This window comes from Cyprinodon variegatus, unplaced genomic scaffold (genome assembly GCF_000732505.1).
Source record: "Cyprinodon variegatus isolate N-32 unplaced genomic scaffold, C_variegatus-1.0 Scaffold308, whole genome shotgun sequence".
NCBI lineage: Eukaryota > Metazoa > Chordata > Actinopteri > Cyprinodontiformes > Cyprinodontidae > Cyprinodon > Cyprinodon variegatus.
In genome coordinates, this window is record NW_015150761.1 from 383,112 (window position 1) to 405,188 (window position 22,077).

Below are 22,077 nucleotides of genomic sequence, written 5' to 3' on the forward strand. Positions count from 1 at the left end.
GGTTATCGGCTACATGAGTTTTAAAATATCGACATATCGGATATCGGCCAAAATCCCAATATCGTGCATCCCTAATTTCAGCTTCTAGTTTAATATGTTCTAGATTCTCTCATTTCTTTCCTATCAGATCAGACTCCCTATTTTTTAAATGCAATCCCTGTTTTTTTGTCCTTTTTCCTCTTTTCTTTCTTTACATGCAGCTGGTGATTGATGAGGATCAAAAGTTCCTGAAGCTGCTGGAGATTTTGGGTCACTATCAGGAGAAGGGATCTGTCATCATCTTTGTGGACAAACAGGAACACGCCGACGGACTGCTTAAAGATCTGATGAAAGCTTCATACCCCTGTTTGTCTTTACATGGAGGTACTGTCTCACTCCGAGATCAGAGGGACGCTTGTTTATTTAAGAAATAAATGCTGTATCCTGCCTGTAAGTTGTCAGGTCCTTCATAACGATCCCTTTCTTATTCTTCTCCTCTCAGGCATCGACCAGTACGATAGAGACAGCATCATCAATGATTTTAAGACTGGTGTGTGTCGTCTGATGGTGGCCACCTCTGTGGCAGCCAGAGGCCTGGACGTCAAGCAGCTCATCCTGGTGGTCAACTATAACTGCCCCAACCACTATGAGGACTACGTCCACCGAGCGGGACGCACAGGCAGAGCAGGAAACAAGGTCCGTCAGCTGTCAGACAAACAAATGAGATAGTTTCAGTCTGTTGAGGGTCCCTCACAATGTAATAGAGGACAAAGAAATCCCAAAACTCACTACATCACAGCTTAGACTAACTGGCTGCACATTGCACTACTCTACGTAACCTTTTAGTTTGTTTATCTGCCAAAAGTTTTAGAGGAAGCCAGACATTTATTTAACAGACCCTCAGCTACAATGAGTGGAGGCAACATGTGCAGGTGGGGAACTATACTTACTGGGTGCTCCTTATATCTGCATAACGTACAGACAGAGGTATCAGTTTTAAGGTATTTTTATGTCTTCCTTGTTTTTTCATGTTTTCATCCTTGCAGCAGCGTTGACATCAGTGTTGTTTTGGACAACCATCTTAGATTTAGTCTTAGTTTTCATCTGCAGGATGAAAACTTTTACTAGTTTTAGTCATTTTGATGTGCGATAGTTTTAGTCGACTAAAACTCAAAAAGGTTTTTGTCTAGTTTTAGTCAGTTTTTTATATTCAAAAAATATCTAACCTTTTACAAATTTGAATAACAGCCAGAATCTTTACCAGACTGACAGCTCTTGCCTAGATACTACAATTGCTGGAGATACAATGCCGCCGTCCTATAATGCTGCCGTCCTACAATGTCTGACTAAAATCTTAAAATATTCAGATGGCAAGAAACAAGAACTATGAGAAAGAAATATTCAAAGATCTATGTAACTTTTTATCTGCGTCTTTAACCAAAAATAAACAGTATGCAATTAAATATTTGCTTTGGATCTAATTGAGGGATTCCTTTTGGTAGAAATTAAAGAAGGTTTAGCATCAAAAACTAAAATCTTAATAGTTAGACAAAAGGATTTTTTATGCTTGGCAGAGGATGATCAGCCCCATATAGATTATTAAGTAGCGAGAGTAGGATGTGCCATACCGCGGAGAGCGAACCATCAGTGTGGAGCGTAAAGCGCAGCCTCAGAGCTAAGCATGGTTAAAGAAGCATTTCTGCACAAGCACAGCTGGAAGAGCAGAGTTTGTCAGAGTTGAGCGTGCAGTACCTTAACATTCCAGATTACCTTCACCCCTGCTGCTGCTGCTATGATCCATCTGTGGTCATGCAGTGGGCATGACCAAACAGGACACAGCAGCACGGCTGATACTGCTTAGCTTGTCTAACAGTTTACAGCACAATGATACATTTTAAACATCTAACAGACAACCTGCTAACATTTTTATTTAGTCTCATATCGTTAACGGAAACTCACACCCACGACTCGTCATGTTTTCATCATCAAAGATCCATCTTTAGCTCTTCAGTTCTCGTTATCATGAAAAAAAGAGCAGGTTTCACAATAAATTGCAGGAAAGTCAATGTTCCACAATGCTATTTGCAGCCTCACTTACATTAAAAACCTGATAAAGTACAAAATAACTGCTAGGAAATTCATTGCTAAAGTTGTTCCACCCAGTAAAAGTTTTCCGATTTTTATGAACAGTAAATTTTCTGTTATTCTTCTGGAATCTGAAGTTGGAGACCAACTCAAAGTGTATATTCTCCTCCATTATTCACCACTTTGTGTTAATTGCATGTATATATTTGTATCTCATGAGGGGGAAAATATAAAATATAAAATAATATAAATCAAGATATATAAACTGTTTTTAAATGTTTATATCTGTAGTTTAGGAGCTTCATAGAGAAATTATCATTTCTGTATCTTCTCCATCTTGTTCCACCTCTTAGGGTTACGCCTACACCTTCATCACAGAGGACCAGGTCCGCTACGCTGGTGACATCATCAAGGCCTTGGAGCTCTCAGGCTCCCCTGTTCCACCGGAACTGGAGCAGCTTTGGGCCTCCTTTAAAGATCAGCAAAAAGCGGTGAGATAAAGTGCCAGCATATCAAGCTTCTTCATAAACTACTTCTGAACATTTCATGTTTCAATACTTTATATTTTCTCCATTCCTCTATGCAGGAGGGTAAGGTGATTAAGAGCAGCAGCGGCTTCTCAGGGAAAGGATTTAAGTTTGATGAGACAGAACACGCCCTGGCCAATGAGAGGAAGAAGCTACAGAAAGCTGCACTTGGATTGCAGGACTCCGATGACGAAGATGGAGCCTTGGATGTGTGAAACTGCCTTTTGTTCTTTTGTCTTTTTAAATGATTTGCGGCCATGAAACATCGGTGCAAAACTTTTCTTTCCTCAGATTGAGGAGCAAATAGAAAGCATGTTCAACTCCAAGAAGAGGGTGAAGGACCTGTCTGCTCCTGGCGCAGCTGGCGGTGGAGGAGGAGCAGTTAGCACCGGAGGAGCAGCACCTGGGGGGGTGGGAGGCATCGCTCCAACGTCTGCTGGAAACAACCAGAAACTGGAGATGGCTAAAAGGCTCGCTCTCAAGATCAATGCTCAGAAGAACCTGGGCGCCGAGGCTCAGGTAGGTTTTATGTAGAGTTTCTGTAGTGGTGCTGTCAGTAGAAAAAGAAGTTTCTTCTACTCTCTGCAGCATATTGATATTTTTTTCCCATTCCGCCAGTCCTGTTATCATAATCTGCATCAAATAGTTTTCCTTTCTGTGTACAGGACGTGATGCAGCAGGCCACCAACGCCATCCTCCGCGGCGACCCCATCATGACGCCGTCCGTGTCGGCCAAAACCATCGCGGAGCAGCTGGCGGAGAAGATCAACGCCAAACTGAACTACACACCCGTGGAAAAGCTGGAGGAGGAGCGGCAGGCGGCTGAACAGGCGGAGACTGTGAAGAGATATGAAGAGGAGCTGGAAATTAACGACTTCCCTCAGGTATGCTGCACCCCTGATTTGTAATTTAAAAACTAATATTGGTGAGTTTGTCTTCTCTATCAAATTGTAAGAGCTTTAATTTGAACCTAATCTATACATAACTGAGCTTAAAATAAGCAGAAATCAAATGTATACGATCTGCTGGCCAGAGGCTGCATATTAACACCAGCAGGAACTTGTTCAGTCTAATATGGTCTATATTTGCCTCACCACTAATCCAGAGGACGGACATCCTGTCAAACTTCATTCATTCGCTTGTAAATTGGTGACAGGCTTGTGATGCTGCAGGAACCCAAGAAACCCTGCAGGGCGTTCATTACCTCCGCCTTTCACCATCTAAGTTGTAGTAACCCCCAAATTTGGACCCATTTGCCTTTTCTGAAAACTTCAAATAAAACCTCTCCTATGACCGACAGTGAGGCCAATGCTAAAAAAAATATGGATGCAGACTAATTCTAACAACTGTGTTGCTGCTGGCCTCCAGTTCTCCAGAGTCTTTTGTATCTTTGGTTCTTTGAATTGTACACAAGCCACGTTTGACGCAGGTCAAATAGTTCTGTTTGAGTCCGTTTGCTCCAGATCCTGCTAAAGACTGTAAAACAATGTTTATTTTGTTTATTTTTCATATCACAAATCACGTGAGAATGTGTACAAAACAACAAAGATGGCGCGGGCAGCGCTTGTGGGTCATTTTCAGCGAATGTCTGTGATTTTAAAGTAATTTTGAGTGATACATAATTTTTTTTGCGATCATTGCACTTGCCCGGCGGGCAAATGCAATGAAATTTGTACTTTCCCGACAATAAAAACTACTTGCCCCGGGCGATCGGGCAATAGTTAACATCGAGCCCTGCTTTGGTTATACTCTTTTGTTGTTGATGGAGAAACAAGCTATCATCTAAAATATTAAGTCCCCCTTTTTTCTTCTACTAATTATCTGTTCCTGTTTGACTTCAACTTCTCCATATTAGCTTTGGATACATTCCAAAAATAAACCTTTCTTCTGGCTTTAAATTATTCAACCGTACCGTTTCGGGTTTGCTCGGTTTAAATAGCATATTTAATGAGTTGATCTGCTTGTCAAAGATCAGGGACCCTGCATGAGAAGCAAAAGTTCTCAGTGATGATATGAATTAAGAGTAAATGTGATTTTTTTTTTTTTAGTTTGTCGGGCAGAAATCTGTAGTTTTTACATGAGAAACTTTAAAGTAAACATGAATTCTATTGGTTCTCATTAAAAGATAAAGCCAAACTTATTATTATTATTATTATCTATCTATTAAAGAAAAAGAAAGGGAGAACAAGGAGTTGCTCTGGGACCCAGAGTGATAGTATGAGTTACAGACCGATCATTTTTCAGCCTCTTTAGGACACAAACATCCTACTCTCTAACCAATAGGCTGCCACTCCCCAAATACAGTCACATATTGATTATTAACGTACCAGTATGTTGTATAACATCAGTTTAATCTTAAGCTATACACTATTATATTATAGAAAATTATTAAATAAATACGGAATTGTATATTTTCTCCTGTTGCTCTTTAAGGAGTAACAAAGATAGTATAGCCAGTCGTTAGCTGGTTATAAGTAGGTGATTTTATTACAGCCAGCTAACAGGTGGGAGAGAGGCAGTTCTATATCAGCACATACTCCAACCAATAAAAGGTTAGCTTGACAACTTCTCTGCTATTTTATTAGAAGCTGGAAATTTTTGCTGAAAAACTTAAGTCTTAACTTTCAACCTGCAAAAATAAAGTCAGAAAATCTGTTTCTGTTGTTTTCCAGACGGCCAGGTGGAAAGTGACATCTAAAGAGGCTTTGCAGAGGATCGGGGAATACTCCGAAGCTGCCATCACCATCAGAGGGACATATTTCCCTCCAGGCAAAGAGCCTAAGGAGGGAGAACGCAAAATCTATCTGGCCATCGAGAGTATGTATCACAGAGCAGATTTAAAGCTGTGCTGTCAGACTATATTGGTTATTTAGCACTTATTGAAATATCTGTTATCCTGTGTCTGAATGGGGAAACAAATACATACACACCTCTTTCCCCAAATCTTATATAAACTATGCAGATCTTGTTTGTTTTTTTAAGTTTATGATTTCCAGAAGTGGCAAAATAAAAAGAAATTCAGATTAACTTTGATCTTAAGCTGATCTTGTTTCAAAGGTTTATTAGGTAACAAAGATGTTTTTTACTCCTGTAACATGTCATACCTGGGTTTTAAGACACCAGCTCAATCACAACATAAGATTTAATCAATTTGTTTGGATGATGGTGGGAAAAAAATTCTACTTGATGACTGGTTTATATTCAGAGGAGCTAACATGGGTCGGAGGATGACAACATGAATCCATATTTTATTTTTGCATTAACTAGTAAAACTTCACATCATGACTGAGATTTCCTATTTTTTTCAAGGTGCAAGTGAACTGGCTGTGCAGAAAGCCAAAACAGAGATTACCCGGCTAATAAAAGAAGAGCTCATCAGATTAGTATGTATCTTCACAGATAATTATCTTTTATAGTCTGAAGTCTTTAAAATGTCTAATTGACTCTGTTTTTTTTTTTTCTTTCCTTTAGCAAAATTCCTACCAGCCAACAAGCAAAGGTCGCTACAAGGTCTTGTAGAGGAGGAACCGGGGCTAATTGGAGGCATTTTCACAAATCATCGTACAGTTTCATCAAAGTGGATATTGAATATTTTAATTTGTGTTTTACTGTTTCATTGATAATTTAGTTTGCATTTTCCTCTCATGTGCGTCACTTGTTTCAAATTTAACATTAAAGCAGCACAATTCTCTTAAGAACTGTCTAAGGGATTTTTTTAAAAACAAAAATGTTGAAAACATGGCTTAAATCAAATTTTTGTAGAAAAAAATAAAAAGATTTCTTTATGTAGTAAAGTAAACAAAAAAATATTCATATTTCTTGTTGCATAAGAAACAAACACAGTGTGCTCAGATTTTATGGTTAATTATTCATTAGGCCTCCGTTTTTATATTATTTATAAGCAGGGATACAGATGTGTCTGCGGCAACAGAGCCAACTCACTGTGCCGTTTCATTTAAATGAATCTTAGAAGCCCGCTTTGATCTTATGTCTTCTTTTTTTGTTTTAGATTTAGTCTTTGGTTTTTATTTGATGATGTAAAAAGAAATTACTAGTACTTTTTAGCAATGGGTGAGGGCTTTAATTCTGTCATGAGATTATTGGGATGAAAAAAATCTGGTTACAAGGTAAAAAAAAAATTAAAAGAGGATCTTGGAAAAGCATAGGGGAGTGAAGTCTAATTACAATTTAACCTTTTTTTTATGCAATAGACTTGTTACAGTTTTAATTAGAGAAAACCTGTTATGCTTCAATAAGTCATTTAAAAAACACTTTATTAAATTAGTACTGCATGGGGCTCGCAAAAGTTTTGGTTGATCAGACTTTTTTTTTTTTTTTATTCACCCCCCTGCAATTTTTTCCACTAATTGAAATGTCTTCACATACAAATTAACATGAATTCAACACAGATAAATGGAGGCAGGAGATGTTTTTCAGTCATCAATGCACACATTCAGCGACACACAGGACCTCTTTCACTGTGGGCACGGTTTCATTCACAACACCTGTCCCATCAACCAGGAATCAGAACCAGAAATACTTTAATAATCCCAGGGAGAAATTACTTTCATTACATTACTCCCTGTGTAATAGAGTGACTATAGGACCAGTTTGATATAACACAATTTCATAAAATAAATATAATTAGTTGATCCCCGCTCCATCTCGCCATCAGTTTGGGGGTCCTTAGCCTGGAAAACTTTGAAGACCCCTGTCTTAGATTATTAGCTACAAAAATATTTTTTTGCAAAAAAAGAAGATGAACCAGGTTGGTTCTGATCTTTTTATTTTCTTGAGATTTTTCTGAAAGCTTTTTGTTGCATTCTTTGATATTAAAATGTATAATTGGAGATGTAAAAATGAAATGAAATAAATATGCTATTATTTCCCTGTCTGTTGAATTGCTGGACAATATTGTAGTTCTGTTTGGGAGTCGGTTTAGTTTGGGCCAAATGATGTGGATCAAAAAAAAAAACCCTGAATTCCCACATTTTTGCTTTTTAAATATTTTTAGACTTAAAACGAGTCATTTGATATTTACTTCACAGCAGAGCCTAATAAAATAAAAGCAACCCTTCACATCATCTTTGTTCTTTTAACCATGACCACAGGTTCGTGTTTCAGACAAGCTGATCAATGGGAGAGAGACTGGAAAAGCTCAGCAGCTCTGCGCATGCGCAGATCTCTACTCTTATTAATATTTAATGGAAGATGGCTGCGTTTCTTAACTAAACCGCCGGAGCTGAGAAATAAAGCAACCCCGCAGGACGGAGACGTTTTCCCGGCCTCACATCGAACCGATTCGATGTGTTTGACTTCACGCTGAGCCGAACCGAGCCGTGAAGTGAAAGAGAAGTGAGGAAAATGGATCGACTCCCGCTTTGATGGATGAAAGATCGTTTTTCTCCTCTGCTCCGAGATCAGCGAACAATCGAGGTACAGTAACCAGAGAGCTCGTTCTTACAGGAAAGGTGGGGTTCAGTGTTTCTGTCTTTATTCTAACAGGACTTTAACAACCCGTGTTTTTAATGAGGATGTCAGGGTTTAGAGCCGCCCGCCTCTGCTGGGCCGTTTTCCGGGCCGAAGTGTTGCAGCGGGGTAACGGATGGGTTTTTGTGTCTGGCCGCAAAGATGCGGAATCCATGTGCGCGTTTTTGTGAATGAAAAACACTAAAGATTGTGTCTTTTATCTGACAGTTCTGCCTCTTCATCAGCACAGAGAACACCTCTCATTAGTCATTTATTTAAAATTATCTTATTGTTTATTTTCTTGATGGACTCAAAATGTTTACAGATTAAAATGTTAATTAAGTTAATTTTATTCCCAGTAGCACTGTGATTCTAAATTTATGATTTTAGGATTTTTCTGGAGGGTAAATCTGCACTTATCTTGTGTTTTTTTATGTTCTCTAGGACAACTGGGTCACTGGTATGGAGTGATTTTTCTGCCAAAATGTTGTGTACAAAAATGCATGTTGCACACACATAAAGCATGTTGCAAATGCATAAAGCATGTTTCACATAAACAAATTTTATCACTCACAAATAAACATGTTGCACTCAAATAAATCTTATTGTACACAACTAAAACTTGTGTTACAAACGCTCATCTAATGTCACACACAAATAAATGTTTTTTTAAAAACTGTCCTTAAATGTTGCGCACACACAAAAATTAGTTTTACAAAGCGGACTCTAACATTGCACTGAAATTATAATTTGTAAATTGTCCCCCGAGTACAAAACAATCTCTCTTCACACTCTGCGTTAAGTTTCTGCCAAAAGTCACGTGATTCATGGAGAATTGTCATTCTGACAATCGACAGCAGGAGGCGCCATACGATCAAAACACCTGAAACCGGTGTTACGCCGAGCTGCGTTTTCCCATCAGATACGGTTTCCCCTGCATCTCCACACAGCGCTGGTGGCATGGATGGATGGATGGTTTTGGCAGAAAAATCACTCCATACACTGTTTCATTAGCAAACAGATTTTAGAAGGACAACCACAATTTAATACGAGTGTCATTTTGAGCATTGCATACATGGAAAGATCTGACATTTTCAGAAAATGGGACAGGGAAATGACATGCACATCATTTGTCGATGTAAAAGTAAAAATGCATTAAACAATGTTGATATCTCAGGGTTTTTTAGGGAGTTAAGAGGCTTAGATGCCGGTGATAAGAAGAATATATGGAAGAATATATAGAGACTGCACACTGCCTGTAAGCTGGCTGTTCGGAAAACACACTTATTAGTCATGGTGTTATAAAAGGAAACAGCGCCACCTATGGTGATGATTGAGATTATGTTGTTTTGAAACTTAAGTATGGAAGCAGCAGAATACAGACTGTGTTTGATTAGATTAAACAAGTAATTAAACAGCTTCTGTAAAAGTGAAGGCAGGAACATCCTGGACATGATCCCGAGTCAGAGCCGACAGAAAATCAGTTTATATGAAGCAACAAATGCGACAACCGTTTCATCAAAAATTCTAAATGAAAAAGTAATACAAAATGTAATTACAAAACGTTTTAAAACTAGGGCTGCAACTAATGATTATTTTGCAGTTCGATTAATCTGTTGATTCTTTATTGTTTTTCAATTAATCAATTAGTAATCTGATAGACAAAGGTTCCTTAAAGAAGATTTTTTAATGAAATGAAACCAGGTGAAATTTTTTCAGTAAAAGTTTTCCACTTGTAGAGTTCTGGATAGAGCATATTGAAAGGCAAAATTATTACTTTTTTAATCTCGAATGCAAAATGACAGCTAAAGGCATATTTTACGGTCTCTACTCTCCAGTTAACACTTAATTGATTACTAAATTAATTGACCTTTATTTCAATAATCAATTATCACGATTAATCCGATGTATATGTTTTTGATCTATAGACTTACCAACCCCACTTTAATGTGCTGTCTTTATTATTATTATTATTATTTTTTTAATATATGAAAATACCAACAGTAAGTTAGTCCTTAATTTTACTGAGTTTCTCTGATTTTTAAATCTGCTGGTCAGGTTACAAAAAAACAGACGAGTTGTTATTGTTCAGGGAAATACTTAAAATTGCACCTTTATTGACTAAAACAGTGTGTGAGCTGCATCTTAATGACTATTTACCTTCTGTTTTAATGTAAACAAATATTTACAGAATTCAAACAGGAAGATATAACTTTTAGTTCTTATGCTCCACTAATCTGGAACAAACTCCCTGTAAAGTATCAAAGTGCTGAAACCCTAAATTATTTTAAATGGAGATTAAAAAGGCTGTATGTTTAGAGTGGCTTTTCTGTGTACTATCTAATCATTATTGAGTCTGTAGTCCACCTTCCTTTGATTTTAATATAAATTATTGTATTCTCATATTTATAGTCATATTATTACTTGAATTATTAGTATTTATTAATTATTCAATTACCTCCGCAATGTACTTTCTCTGTTTTCCTGCTATATTCTTTTGTCCATGTACAGCACTTTGAATTGCCTTCCTATTTTAATGTGCCACATTAATACATTTGCCTTGTCTATATTTTTGTGCAAATATAAAAACATTCAGGGTATCACACTGGGATGATCTGATCCAAGCCCCATAGAGTCTAAATTCCAAAAAAGAAGATTAAAAACAATCCACTGGACTTTGTTTCCAAGTTTGAAGACGTTTGGCTTCCCATCCAGGAAGCTTTTTCTTATTCAAAATGTCAGGAATAGTGTTTTAATATATAATGTATAAAACCTAGAACTGTTGTTACCGTATAAAACCTCAGTTTAAAACTTCAAACTCAACGCTCTTCCTGACATTTTGAATAAGAAAAAGCTTCCTGGATGGGAAGTAAAACGTCTTCAAACCTGGAAACAAAGTCCAGTGGATTGTTTTTTGCGTTTTTTTTTTTGGAATGACTACGACCTGGATGACTGAGAACCTTCATCAGCAATAAGTCTAAATGGTTCCTCCCCTTGTTTAGTTTAGCAAATCTAACATCTGTCTATATACCCAAGATCATTCAGAGCTGTGGTTACTATAACTAAGGCTTTAAACGCTATCAGGGAGACTTTACAGTAATTTACCGACTGGTGGGATGTGATGGAGTCTCCAATGTTTGGTCAGAACTCTGCTCTTTAGCAAACTTCTGAAGAATTCAGAATACCTGGATTTATGCCAGGATTAAATTAGTCAAAATACTAGCAGATCAAATGCCCATAAAAATAAATAGGGTGGATATTACTGAAATGAGTTGCTCTGCATGATTTAAATTTTTAGTTTTGTCCTCACTTTGTACAATAGAAACATCACAGACTGTCTTGTGCAGTAATGACTTATTGCTTTGACCCCCAGCGAAAGATGATGCGCCAGGTGACCACCACTGACTTCTGCATGAGCAGCAGGCCGTCTTGCCTGGCAGAGGATGCCCAGCACCCTACTGCTCATTTCGAACTCTGCACCTCGCAGCCCAACAAGTTCTACCCTCCCCCCCCTCCTACCTCCCTTCAGATGACACTGGCACCCATGGCCTTACCCACCCAGAGCCATAAGCCGATGGTGTGTCACAGACAGGATATTCTGGGAGGAGACCCACGTTCACCTGGAAAGGTACCTGGCTTAAAAGGCTCAGAGCAAACACCCAATGATGCTAAGAAAAAGACCAAAGGTGCTGGGAAGACGGGCAGACGAGGCCGGCCGCTGGGAACCACCAAGCTGGCCGGATACAGAACCAGCACCGGACGACCCCTTGGCACCACCAGAGCCGCGGGGTTCAAGACGAGCCCGGGAAGGCCGCTTGGCACGACCAGAGCCGCCGGATACAAAGTCAGCCCTGGACGGCCTCCTGGCAGCATCAAAGGCCTGTCCAGACTCAACAAACTGGCTTACAGCAGCGCCTGCAGCGGAGCGGCGTTCCCCTACCCAATACCACACAAAGAAATCCTCTGTGAACCTTCCTGCAAAGAGAAGCCAGGTAACGAGGAAAGGCTCTGCCCTGTTTCTGCTTCACCCTGAGCTGCTCACAGCTAGAAACACTGCTTGTCCTTGTTGGGCAGAGATGACATTTTTTAAAATATATTTGTCTTGCTGTCATTCTGTGCTCCTGTCACCGGATTGATCTCCAGTTTGTTCCTCAGTGCTAACGTTTGATATTTCTTATAGATTCATCAAGGGTTTTTCATGGGAACAAAGATGGCTGTTCATTAAGCAGTCACAGTAGCAGCTTCATTTTAGACTTATGTGTAGCATTTTAAAACAAGTTAAGGAAAATGAATTTGGGTGTGCATTGCTGCCAACAAAAACAACTTTTGAAGAAACGTGGGAAACTGCCTGACCTAAAAAAAAAACAAGTTTTACATTTTTCAACATACTTCTCCTCTTATCTCTAATTTTGATGGTATAATTGATATAATATAATATATTTGACTAATATTATTTTTTGTTACTCTTATCATTTCAAGGAAATATTTAATTGTGTTCTTTGTTGTGTTCTTGCTTGTCTGTTATATTCACTTCCATTAAAGAAATTTAGAGATATTTTAAAAAGTTGCAAAAGGAAAAAAACTGCATTGAGGCTGCTGAAAATGAAGCTAAAAGTTGTTTAGGAGTGATAATTCAGGACTGGAATGCCAAAATTCCTATCAGTGAATGATGTGATGTCCATTCGAGACATAAGTAAAGATGGCAAAATCTGCAGCTTAAATTTGACTCACTAAAGTTAATATTTACAGGGTAATTTACCCAGAGAGGTGAAATCAGGACAACCATTGTCTTAGTGCCGGGATTTGGAGACCTATTAAACCAGAACCATAAGGAGGAATTCAAAAGCAGTCCGTTACAAACTCAGTCTGCCTTTAATTTTCAATGTCTGATTTTAAACATTATAATTATTTCAAACTTAATTGTTGCTTAAAAGGACATATTTTCATTTTTGATATGTATCATTTATCTCTACATAATCTGTATGTGTTTTATGCAGTGTGTTTAACTTCTTTACAGTAATAGAGCTGCCAAATATGGCCATTCACATTTAAATCTTTCAATCCATCAGCAGTTAGTTTTTCTTTTTCAACAATCTGGTCCTAAAAAGTATTTTTTTTAAGCCATGACGACATGTGGAGGAAAATGGGGGCTTGAAGTTTAGACATCAGTAACGCTTTCCTTTAAAGTACATCAATAACTATGTAATAACATAGCAAGTTATACTATATTACTGGCTAACAAGAAATGTTGGTAAGTGCTGTTTCAAATTTTAAGCAGACAGGTAAAGTTAGACATCTTAGATTTAGAAACTGTTATATATATAACATGGAATTGTAATAATTGCATGCAGATAATCAATATGAAATTATATGCCTTCATTTAATAAAGTTTTTCTTGTTACCAAGTAATATAGTGTCCTAATTAGGGCTGGGGAAAAAAATGTATTTAATCAATTTGAATTGATTCCTTTACATTTTTTCAGAATCAAAGTCTAGAGAATGAGATTGATTCGTTTTATAGTGACGTGCGTGACGTTCACATTCAAATGAGCAGGACAGATGCACTCAAGATGACTTCAAACCAGACAGCTGCAAATATAGCCAATAGGTTGATTGAAGACATTAACAAATGGGGGCTGACCAGCAAACACCCTGTAGTTGTTAACAGACAACGCTGCAAATATGGTTTTTGCAGCGAAGCTAATGCAGCTCATGCATGTCTGCTGTGTCCCCGCTGTGTCACTTTTGATTGCTCGTGGGCTTCACTTTTTCACTTTTCACAAACAAGTTTGCACTTATGAGACAGTTTTGTTCACATCTCAAGTTTAAACTGTCTGATTTACAAGTTTGCACTTTGTGTTTAATGTGACACGAAAAAATAAAATACATGAGTATTTTGAAACACAGTTGAACCACTTTGTTGTAAAAACAGATCAAATCGAAATGAATCGATTTAGAACTGTATTAATCAAAATCGAATCGATTCATGACTTTGGCGAAAATACCCAGCCCTAGTCTTGCTATGTTATTACCATGTTATTACATGGTAATTGAGGTACTGTAAAAGAAGGCATTGGCGATGTATCAGTGGAATCCTCTCTTTGATTAGCTCAGACACAGAAAAAGATTTTAAGCTGAACAAGAGACTGTAATCAAACATTCACATAAGATGTTAAAATATCTTTAAAAGATTTTACTTTTTCAATTTTATAAACCTTTTGCTCACAAGCAAAAGCTGTGTACATCTGTGGTCTTGCTCACTGCTTCCTGCTCAAGCTATCTGTCCTATCAAACACAATTTCTGCGTAGATGATCGTTTTTATCAAAGTCTTCACTTGGTCTTTTCTCTCTTGTTGAGATCTGAACACACATACACTTAAACTACTCCTATTAAAAATCCATATCCCATTAACCTCAATACTTAATTAGACACTGTGGATCCACATGTCCTCATCATTAACTAGTACAGCTTTCCTGCTTTTTAAAAATATAATAGGCTTTTCAATTAATTTTTCATATTTGTATCATCCTTAGTTATTGTGGTTTTAAAATACAAAACATGCCCTGTAGGCTTAGTTTAAAATGGCAAGTATATGAAGTCGAAAAAAACGTCTCTGTTTCTTTGCAGCCAGAAAAGTCATTTTAAATCTTCAGAACCTCTTTTTTAATGATTGAAGAAAGGCAGTGGAGGGGTCGGCTACAAACTAACAGCATCAGAAAACAACTTCAATTTCAGGCAGCTCTACAACTCTCAGAAGAATTCTGCCTTTTAGGACTCTCTTTTTACTGTTACTCAAAATGTTGCTTCAAAAAGCTCTATGTATTATTTGCATGCTATTGTCTGAAACAACTCAGCCTAGAGATTGTTAGAGATAAGTTATGTGTCTTTTTTTCATGTTTTGTTTTGTAGTCATTTCGAAACTAACAAGTGTTGTATTTATCTCTTAATATTATTCTCAGTGAGTTTGAAACCATTGGGATTCATGTTTATCCTGCAGGCTTTTCTTCCTAACTTCTTGTCCTGTTTTCTGCTGCCAAATAAGTCCTTGAAATATTTTTTCTGGCTTTCTTCACAGAAATAGTTTCTCCACACTGACTCTGTCCACTTTTCTCGGGTGTTGCAATGCTCATACTTGTATCTTACACTACAAATAGGTTTTGTACATTTTATAAATCAGTCCTTTTCTACACAGCAACCACGTGTAATTATCTCATCCAAAAGAAAAGTATGATAAACGTTACCTCATTACAAATAGCTGTAGATAAGCAAGAGGCTTTTTTTTGATATCAGAAAATATACGAACATTAACTATGATGCCATCTTTCATCGCATTAAGAAATAATTTTCTTGTTTTTGTTTTCTAGTGTTACATGATAAACTGTCTTTGATTCGACATGGTAAACTTGTAGCTGTTATGTGGGAAATATAAAAAGAAGGGACACCTTGTATCTCTTGGTTTTGTCACCAATCTGTACCTTTGATCATTTTTAATCTAAACCAAGTAAAAGAGCTTTTATGGATTTATTTATAACGTACTGCTTCCTCATTCGGACTGCAGCCAGAGCAATTAAACGTACTCTCAACATTTTTTGTCAAGTTGTGTTATTATCGAAACTAATGGCCTAAAGCAAGTTTCTGCTTTTCTGATCATATGAAATAATCCTATAATGCTAATTTTCTCCTTATCCTGTAACATTAGATTCATTACAATCTAATCATACTCTTACAAAGAAATCATTGCTTACAACTAGAATACATTAATAAATTTTTTTACTAGAATTTTTTTTTTGTTAGAAATAAGCTCCAGTCATGGTTATGTATTGATCTTACTATTTACTGTGTTTTTTGGTCCATCACAAGCCTTTAAACTCCTGCTTATACTACAATTTGTGAACAAATTAGATCTACAGATGTGTACACAGAATACATTCTTTAACAGGCGTCTGAAGTAACTAGTATTTCTCATACATTACTGTCAATTGTCAAGCTTCGTTTATTGTATTTATGATTTTTATAATTCATATACACGCAATATATACGACACAAAAGCATGGTATAGGCTAAGACTAGTACGAGCAACTGTGAGTTGTACTGTAACTGTATTTAGTTGCTCCTCTTGGTAATAATTTAGAATTGGTACATTTGGTGCAATAATTCAGTGTATGTATTCATGGCTACTATGAAAGCTCTGCTATTGTTTTTATTTTTCTTGTACTTTTTGACATTCTGTGCAAGGCATTTAAATAAATGTTAGGATTCTTTACAGAGTGAAGAAATGTACCGAAAGAGTCAGAAAAAATGATTTGTAAGTTTTACCAAAGAATTCGATATCTTGAAAGGTTTAATTTAGCGTTGAAATTGTACTAGATAAAAGGGAGGCAGTCTGGTGTGATTAACAACACGGACTTAAGTTGAACATTTAAGCTGCATTTGATACTGAAAGCTCAAATTGTCATTCCTGAATGTATTTTTTTTTCCCAACAAGCTTCTTTATGTCTAATTTTTCTACTAATCTATTCTGCTTTAAAAGAAATTATGGGTAAATTTTTATTTAAAGTATGAGTATGTGTCAGAATGGGTTATGGAGGCTAATTGAAGTCTTTAAATCTAATTTTGAGTCTTAAATTTACACTTTGTCCGTAATTCTTAACCTCCAACCTAAGTTGGGTTCTAAAATCCTGGATAAGTGTAAAATTTAAACATTTATCCTGATTTTCTGTTTAGAAATACGTTGCTGTTATTAGTAGTTTATTTTGGTTTACCCAAACAGAGTTGTTTATTTTAAAAAATTCATCTAAATTATGGGGTCACCAACATTTCAAAGGCTGAGGGCTACTTCATGGCTACTGAGTCATAGGAAAGGCTACCAATACTGACCTATGAGGTGGAGGGGTCAGCATTCACCTAAACTTCATCCATAATAAACACATTAAATTGTAAACTTGACATTTTTGATTTTCTTTTAAATATTTACATTTTCAAATCTGTATGGCTAATATGATGAAGTGCTGTATAAATGATTAAAAAGAAGAGGAAAAGTATAAATACAATTTCTAACTAAGGCCACTGGTGAGTTGTTCTGTTTTCAGAAGAAGCTGAGGGCGGCCCATGTGATCCGGTACCCGTGGGCCCCTTGGTGCCCACAGGTACCGCGTTGATGACCTCTGGTCTAAATCTGTACATCCCGCTAGTTAGATAAAGACGCTAACATGAGCTTAGATTTGCAATATTAAAGGTAAAAATCATGATTAAACAATAAACAAATAATACTGAAATATTTCTGTGGTAGGAATTTTCTACAGTCTCAGTGTCAGGATAATGAACACAGTTGTGTTTGCGACGACTGTTAGGCTAGCATCAAATGCCTAAAATAGTGCAAATGAAGATTTCGAACTGTTAGGATAGCTGGTACCAATTTTTGTCGTTACTCTTAAAAACATTTGCAATGTCTTTACACGTTGTCCTGTTACATTTTTACCTTCAAGCTAGCTTCTGTAGTGTTGGCGTCCTATCACACCTAGAAATCCAGTCCAGTTTTCTGAAAATGATTAAAAATTAGCAGTAATTTTCAGAAAGTTTTTGTTTTCGCAAAACAAAAAAGCTCGTTTTTTTTTCTTTACAGTGTCACAGCATGCTAGTTGGAGAACAAATCTAACATTAGCTTGGTTTGATTAACGCTAATAAAACCAAAAATATCTTTGTTTAAATAATTAAAGCACTAAAGATTTATCTACGCTATTTATGTACTATATATTTCTATCTGTATTAACACATGTTAAGTTTTCTGAACATTTTGTTTGTGAAGACTGAACACATATTTGTGTTATCTTTTTGTAACGTGTCAACTTTTAGCCAAAATCAGATTCTTAAAAATAACAACTGCTTAATGAAAATTTTTTGGGTTAATTTTCAACTGAGTGTTTAGAGAGGAACATTTTTTTTTTATCCTTTCCTTCATTGTACATATGCTGGTTCTACATTAACGTTTTGTCTTTACATTGTTAACTTCAAGGTAAAGATATCGTCGTTATAAGTCCTTAACTCCTTCCTTACTGTAAAACGTTTTTTATCTTCACATTATGTAAAACAGTTTTAAAGTTTCAATGTTCTGCTGAAAGACGAAATGTATTTTACACACAAAAAAAGATTTGGTTTCTTGTTCTTTTTTTCCTGTATATCTTCATACCCTGCTAGTTAGCAAAAAGAGCTTGCTAGTTGGTGTAATAAGCACATAAAATAAATGTATACAGTCTATCTTAACTGTGCTATACTTTTATGAAGGTTTCAATCATGATTTAAGTTGTATAGTTAAATGCCAAAAATATAAACTAGTATCAAGTTTGCTTAACGCTATGAAATTAAGTTCCTCCAAAAACTGGTTTCAGGTCTTATAAAGGAGTGATACAACTGTTAAAGAAATTAAAATAAGCATTGAAGTTTACGGAGTATCCTAATGTGGATGGTTGAATGTAGATATTACACTGAAGCTCATGTTCAACTCAAAGAGGCTGGATGTTGGTATGAATTTTGGAGTTTATCTCACCAATGCAAACTCCTAAATGATTTTGGCCACAAGACCCCAATTTAGAATCCAATATTAATTCCAAGGAGGAAATTGGACAAAAAAAAAAGTAATATTATCATGGTGATAGTCTGGGTTGTGAAACCTTTGCAGCCTCCCTAGGAAACAAACTCTTTGCCCTCAAACAATGAGGCCAGCAATCCTTTTCAAAACTACTTTAAGCAAGAAATTGCAAATGAAGGGTCCCAGTCAATAGCAGTTCTATCCTCCATGTCTTTTTATCACAGTTTTGTTTCTTACCACCTGCATCTTTATCTCACATTTGTGTTTTTGAGAAGATGTTACCCAGTTATTTCTGTGTGATTGGCGAAGCCTGTAGAGCTTTGTACAAAATTCCACACTATTCTTGCATGATTGTTGTGTAATGTTTAAAAGTTGTGTGATAAATGAATAAAAAAACAACACTCTGTGACATGTTGAGTAAGTTTATGCTTGTATAAGTGCATTGGATTAATTGGCTATGGTGTGCAGTTGATATATCCAATCAAATATGTTGAAAACATGAACTGAAAGCATAGAAGCCAAATAAATCTTTCAAAATGACTGCAGGATTCGCTCCTCCTGGATGAGCATGTAGCCACAGTAGACAGTTGCTTATGTGGTGTAGTTAACTTTATGGCAATCTCCTACCGCGCATACATGCAGCGAGAGTGGAAAGAAAAAAAATTCCCTTTTAACAAGAAGAATCCACTAGAAGAACCATGCCTTCCACTGAGGCTGATAGGGGGTTCAAAAAGACAGAGGCAGACAAACAAAAGAAACATGGAGGCACTGGTCAATAAAAAAAGTTATATTTGTAAAAAGGTAATGCTAAACTAGCTCCATGGGTGGCGCTGTATGTGAAAGAAATTGTTAAGTAGATGAGATATGAACTGGTTTTCATGTCAAAAATGATGAAACAGAGCACATACAGTTAGTCACAGTAAAATTAGAGCCCATAGCTATGCATAGGAGAGAAACCCAACTAAAGCACTGATGAACAAGTCCAACACTATATAATTGAGGCAGTTGAGAGCAGCTTGTGGCTACATCCAAGATGGTGTCACAGCTAAACGGAGCACCAGGCCAGATGAAGCATCTTTTCCAAAAAAAATTCAGAGGAACATAAAGGTTAAGAATAAACTAACAAATACTACAGATTTGGAGTTTAGATAAGAATGAAGCAGAATTATGAAAACTGGTCCCTATGTTCTCCAGCTGTCTATGCCTATAGTAGCATAACTAAAGATATAGCTCAGAATAACCTGAGATGCTCTAACTATAAGCTTTATCAAAATGGAAAATTCTTATTATTAGCCTTAAAACTGAGCACATTGTCTGACTCATGGGATAGAATTTATAGTCAGTTCCACAGGAGAGTAGCCTGATGAATAAAATATCTGCATCCAATGATGGATTTAGAAATTCTGGGTACCACTTGTAAACTGCAGATTGAGAGGGAAGTGCTCTGTTAGAAACAATTATATCTCTGATATAAGATGGAGTTTGGTTATTTAGAACTTTATACATGAGAGGGAAAATATATTCTGGATTTTATATTTTTATCTAATAACTGTGTATGCCACAATTATAGATGTTATCTTTCACAGTTATTCCGTAAAAGTTCAAAAAATCCACTGGACTTGGTTTCGAAGCTTTCTCAATTCAAATGTCGTTGAAACGTCTTCAAACTTTGGAAACCAAGTCCAGTGGATTTTTCTGAACTTTTTTGAACTTTTAAGGAATGAATATGACCTGGATGACTGAGAATCTTCATCAGCATCTTTCACAGTTATATTCATGTAAAGTTTGATGATGTGATGCCATGTTATCAGTGAAGTGTTATATAATTTTGTTAAATAAAAACACCTGAAATTATTTTATTCAAATGAACAATCTTAAGCATGTTTAAGTAACTAGTAAAACTAGCTCTAAATTTAACTTAACATGACAAGGACAAAAAGGGAAAACACAAGGCTTACAGTAATAACTGAAGTCAAACTACTGAAAGCTGAACTACGATAATAAACATTTTAGCATTCTGCATTTAATATAAAATGATTAACCTGACAACAGCCAGATGCATGTCTCGCTCCGCCCAGCTCCACTCACATACGTGAGTGGAGCTACAGTAGGCGGAGCGAGACATGCATCTGGCTGTTGTCAGGTTATAAAATGATATCATTTCTATTAAAAATTAAAAGCATAAAAACATAAGCAAAAAATGTGACAAATTTTTGTTTCAGCAGCAGGAGAATACAGGTTTGTTGCAAGGCTAAAAAAAAAAGGTTCTTGTAGCTAATGTGATTAAGTCATGTCATTTAATTATCTTGGAAAACACATAAAATTAAGTACAAACTGTCACCCGAAGTGATACAGACTGTAAGATCAAGTCATTACAATCTATCAGTCCACAAAGTAAAGACTTATAGATTTTACTAAGGAACTGGGTCTCCACTAAACCGAAGAGAAAGCTGTTACACACAAATGGAGAACACATGGAACATTAATGATTATTCCCAGGAGAGGCATTCCATCCACTTTACTTTAAAAGCACACTGATGACTCATCCAGGAAGCCATTAAAAAATAAAATAAAAACTAAGAACAACATTCAAATTTAGGTCATGTTCATGTTCCAACAATGCATGTATTTTTAAACCATTAAAACTAGATTTATTTCTTTAAAAATGTTGAAATAAAATGTAGCCTTAAAGAAATAAATTCTACACCTTTCATGTAGAAGGCCAAATAGGTCTTATCATACAGTATTAACAGTAAACTTTAGGCATCCAGTAGTGTGTATTCTGCCTCCTTATTTGTTGTTGGCTTCAGAGTATCTATGAAAGAAGTTCACTAAGAACCTTATTCAATAATTTTTGAAGGCACTTAGAGAACCTTTGCTAAATGTATGTCAAATGTCCTTAACAGGAGCATTGCATTTGTTAAGGAGCTCCATTTTGAAAGTAAAATTTGCTTTGTCACATAGAAATTTATCAGTTTCCCTCCAAGACAGAGGACAGTTAAAAAATTTACATAAAACATTCTATGACTCGACCTGACAACAGGTACAAATTCCATCAAATTCTTTAAATATTAAACTTTTTGTTGTTTAGCGTACATATTGTGCAAAATCTTAACATTGAGTTCCCTTATTTTATTTCAAATACATTATTAAAAGGGGCATCCTTCCAGCTTTCCTCCAATTTATATAATAAATATAATAATAATAAATATATATTTAAAAAAATATAGTGTAGTACTTTCTTTATACTTTCTTTCTTTATCAGAGCATTTACTGTCCATTAAGTTAATTTCCTCGATTTTTGGTTGTTTGGTTGGTTTCTGAAGAATATTTTTAAATATTCAAAGTATGGTTTCATTAGACTTAGACAGATTTTATTTGTCATTTTGTTTACACAAGTGTAAAACAAAAATACATTTTGTTTGGAACAG

General features: G+C 36.2%; 2 protein-coding genes across 3 annotated transcripts in view; both read left to right on the top strand.

The window, feature by feature from the left end:
- Positions 1 to 6,346, top strand: part of ddx46 (DEAD-box helicase 46) — a 16,058-nt gene extending 9,712 nt beyond the window's left edge. For both annotated transcript variants that reach the window (XM_015384236.1, XM_015384235.1), the window contains exons 15-23: positions 201 to 363; positions 482 to 675; positions 2,418 to 2,555; positions 2,651 to 2,800; positions 2,883 to 3,110; positions 3,257 to 3,475; positions 5,264 to 5,408; positions 5,901 to 5,974; positions 6,063 to 6,346. In XM_015384236.1, the coding sequence (XP_015239722.1) occupies positions 201 to 363; positions 482 to 675; positions 2,418 to 2,555; positions 2,651 to 2,800; positions 2,883 to 3,110; positions 3,257 to 3,475; positions 5,264 to 5,408; positions 5,901 to 5,974; positions 6,063 to 6,110 (1,359 nt within the window). In that variant the 3' untranslated portion in view covers positions 6,111 to 6,346. The remainder of the gene's footprint in view (positions 1 to 200; positions 364 to 481; positions 676 to 2,417; positions 2,556 to 2,650; positions 2,801 to 2,882; positions 3,111 to 3,256; positions 3,476 to 5,263; positions 5,409 to 5,900; positions 5,975 to 6,062) is intronic.
- A 1,438-nt stretch (positions 6,347 to 7,784) lies between these two features.
- LOC107090675 (chromosome unknown open reading frame, human C5orf24) lies at positions 7,785 to 12,715 on the top strand. The gene is made up of 2 exons (XM_015384216.1): positions 7,785 to 8,027; positions 11,434 to 12,715. The coding sequence occupies exons 1-2, from the start codon at positions 7,980 to 7,982 to the stop codon at positions 12,091 to 12,093; spliced, it is 708 nt and encodes a 235-aa protein (XP_015239702.1). The 5' UTR covers positions 7,785 to 7,979; the 3' UTR covers positions 12,094 to 12,715.
- Positions 12,716 to 22,077: the final 9,362 nt, after the last annotated feature.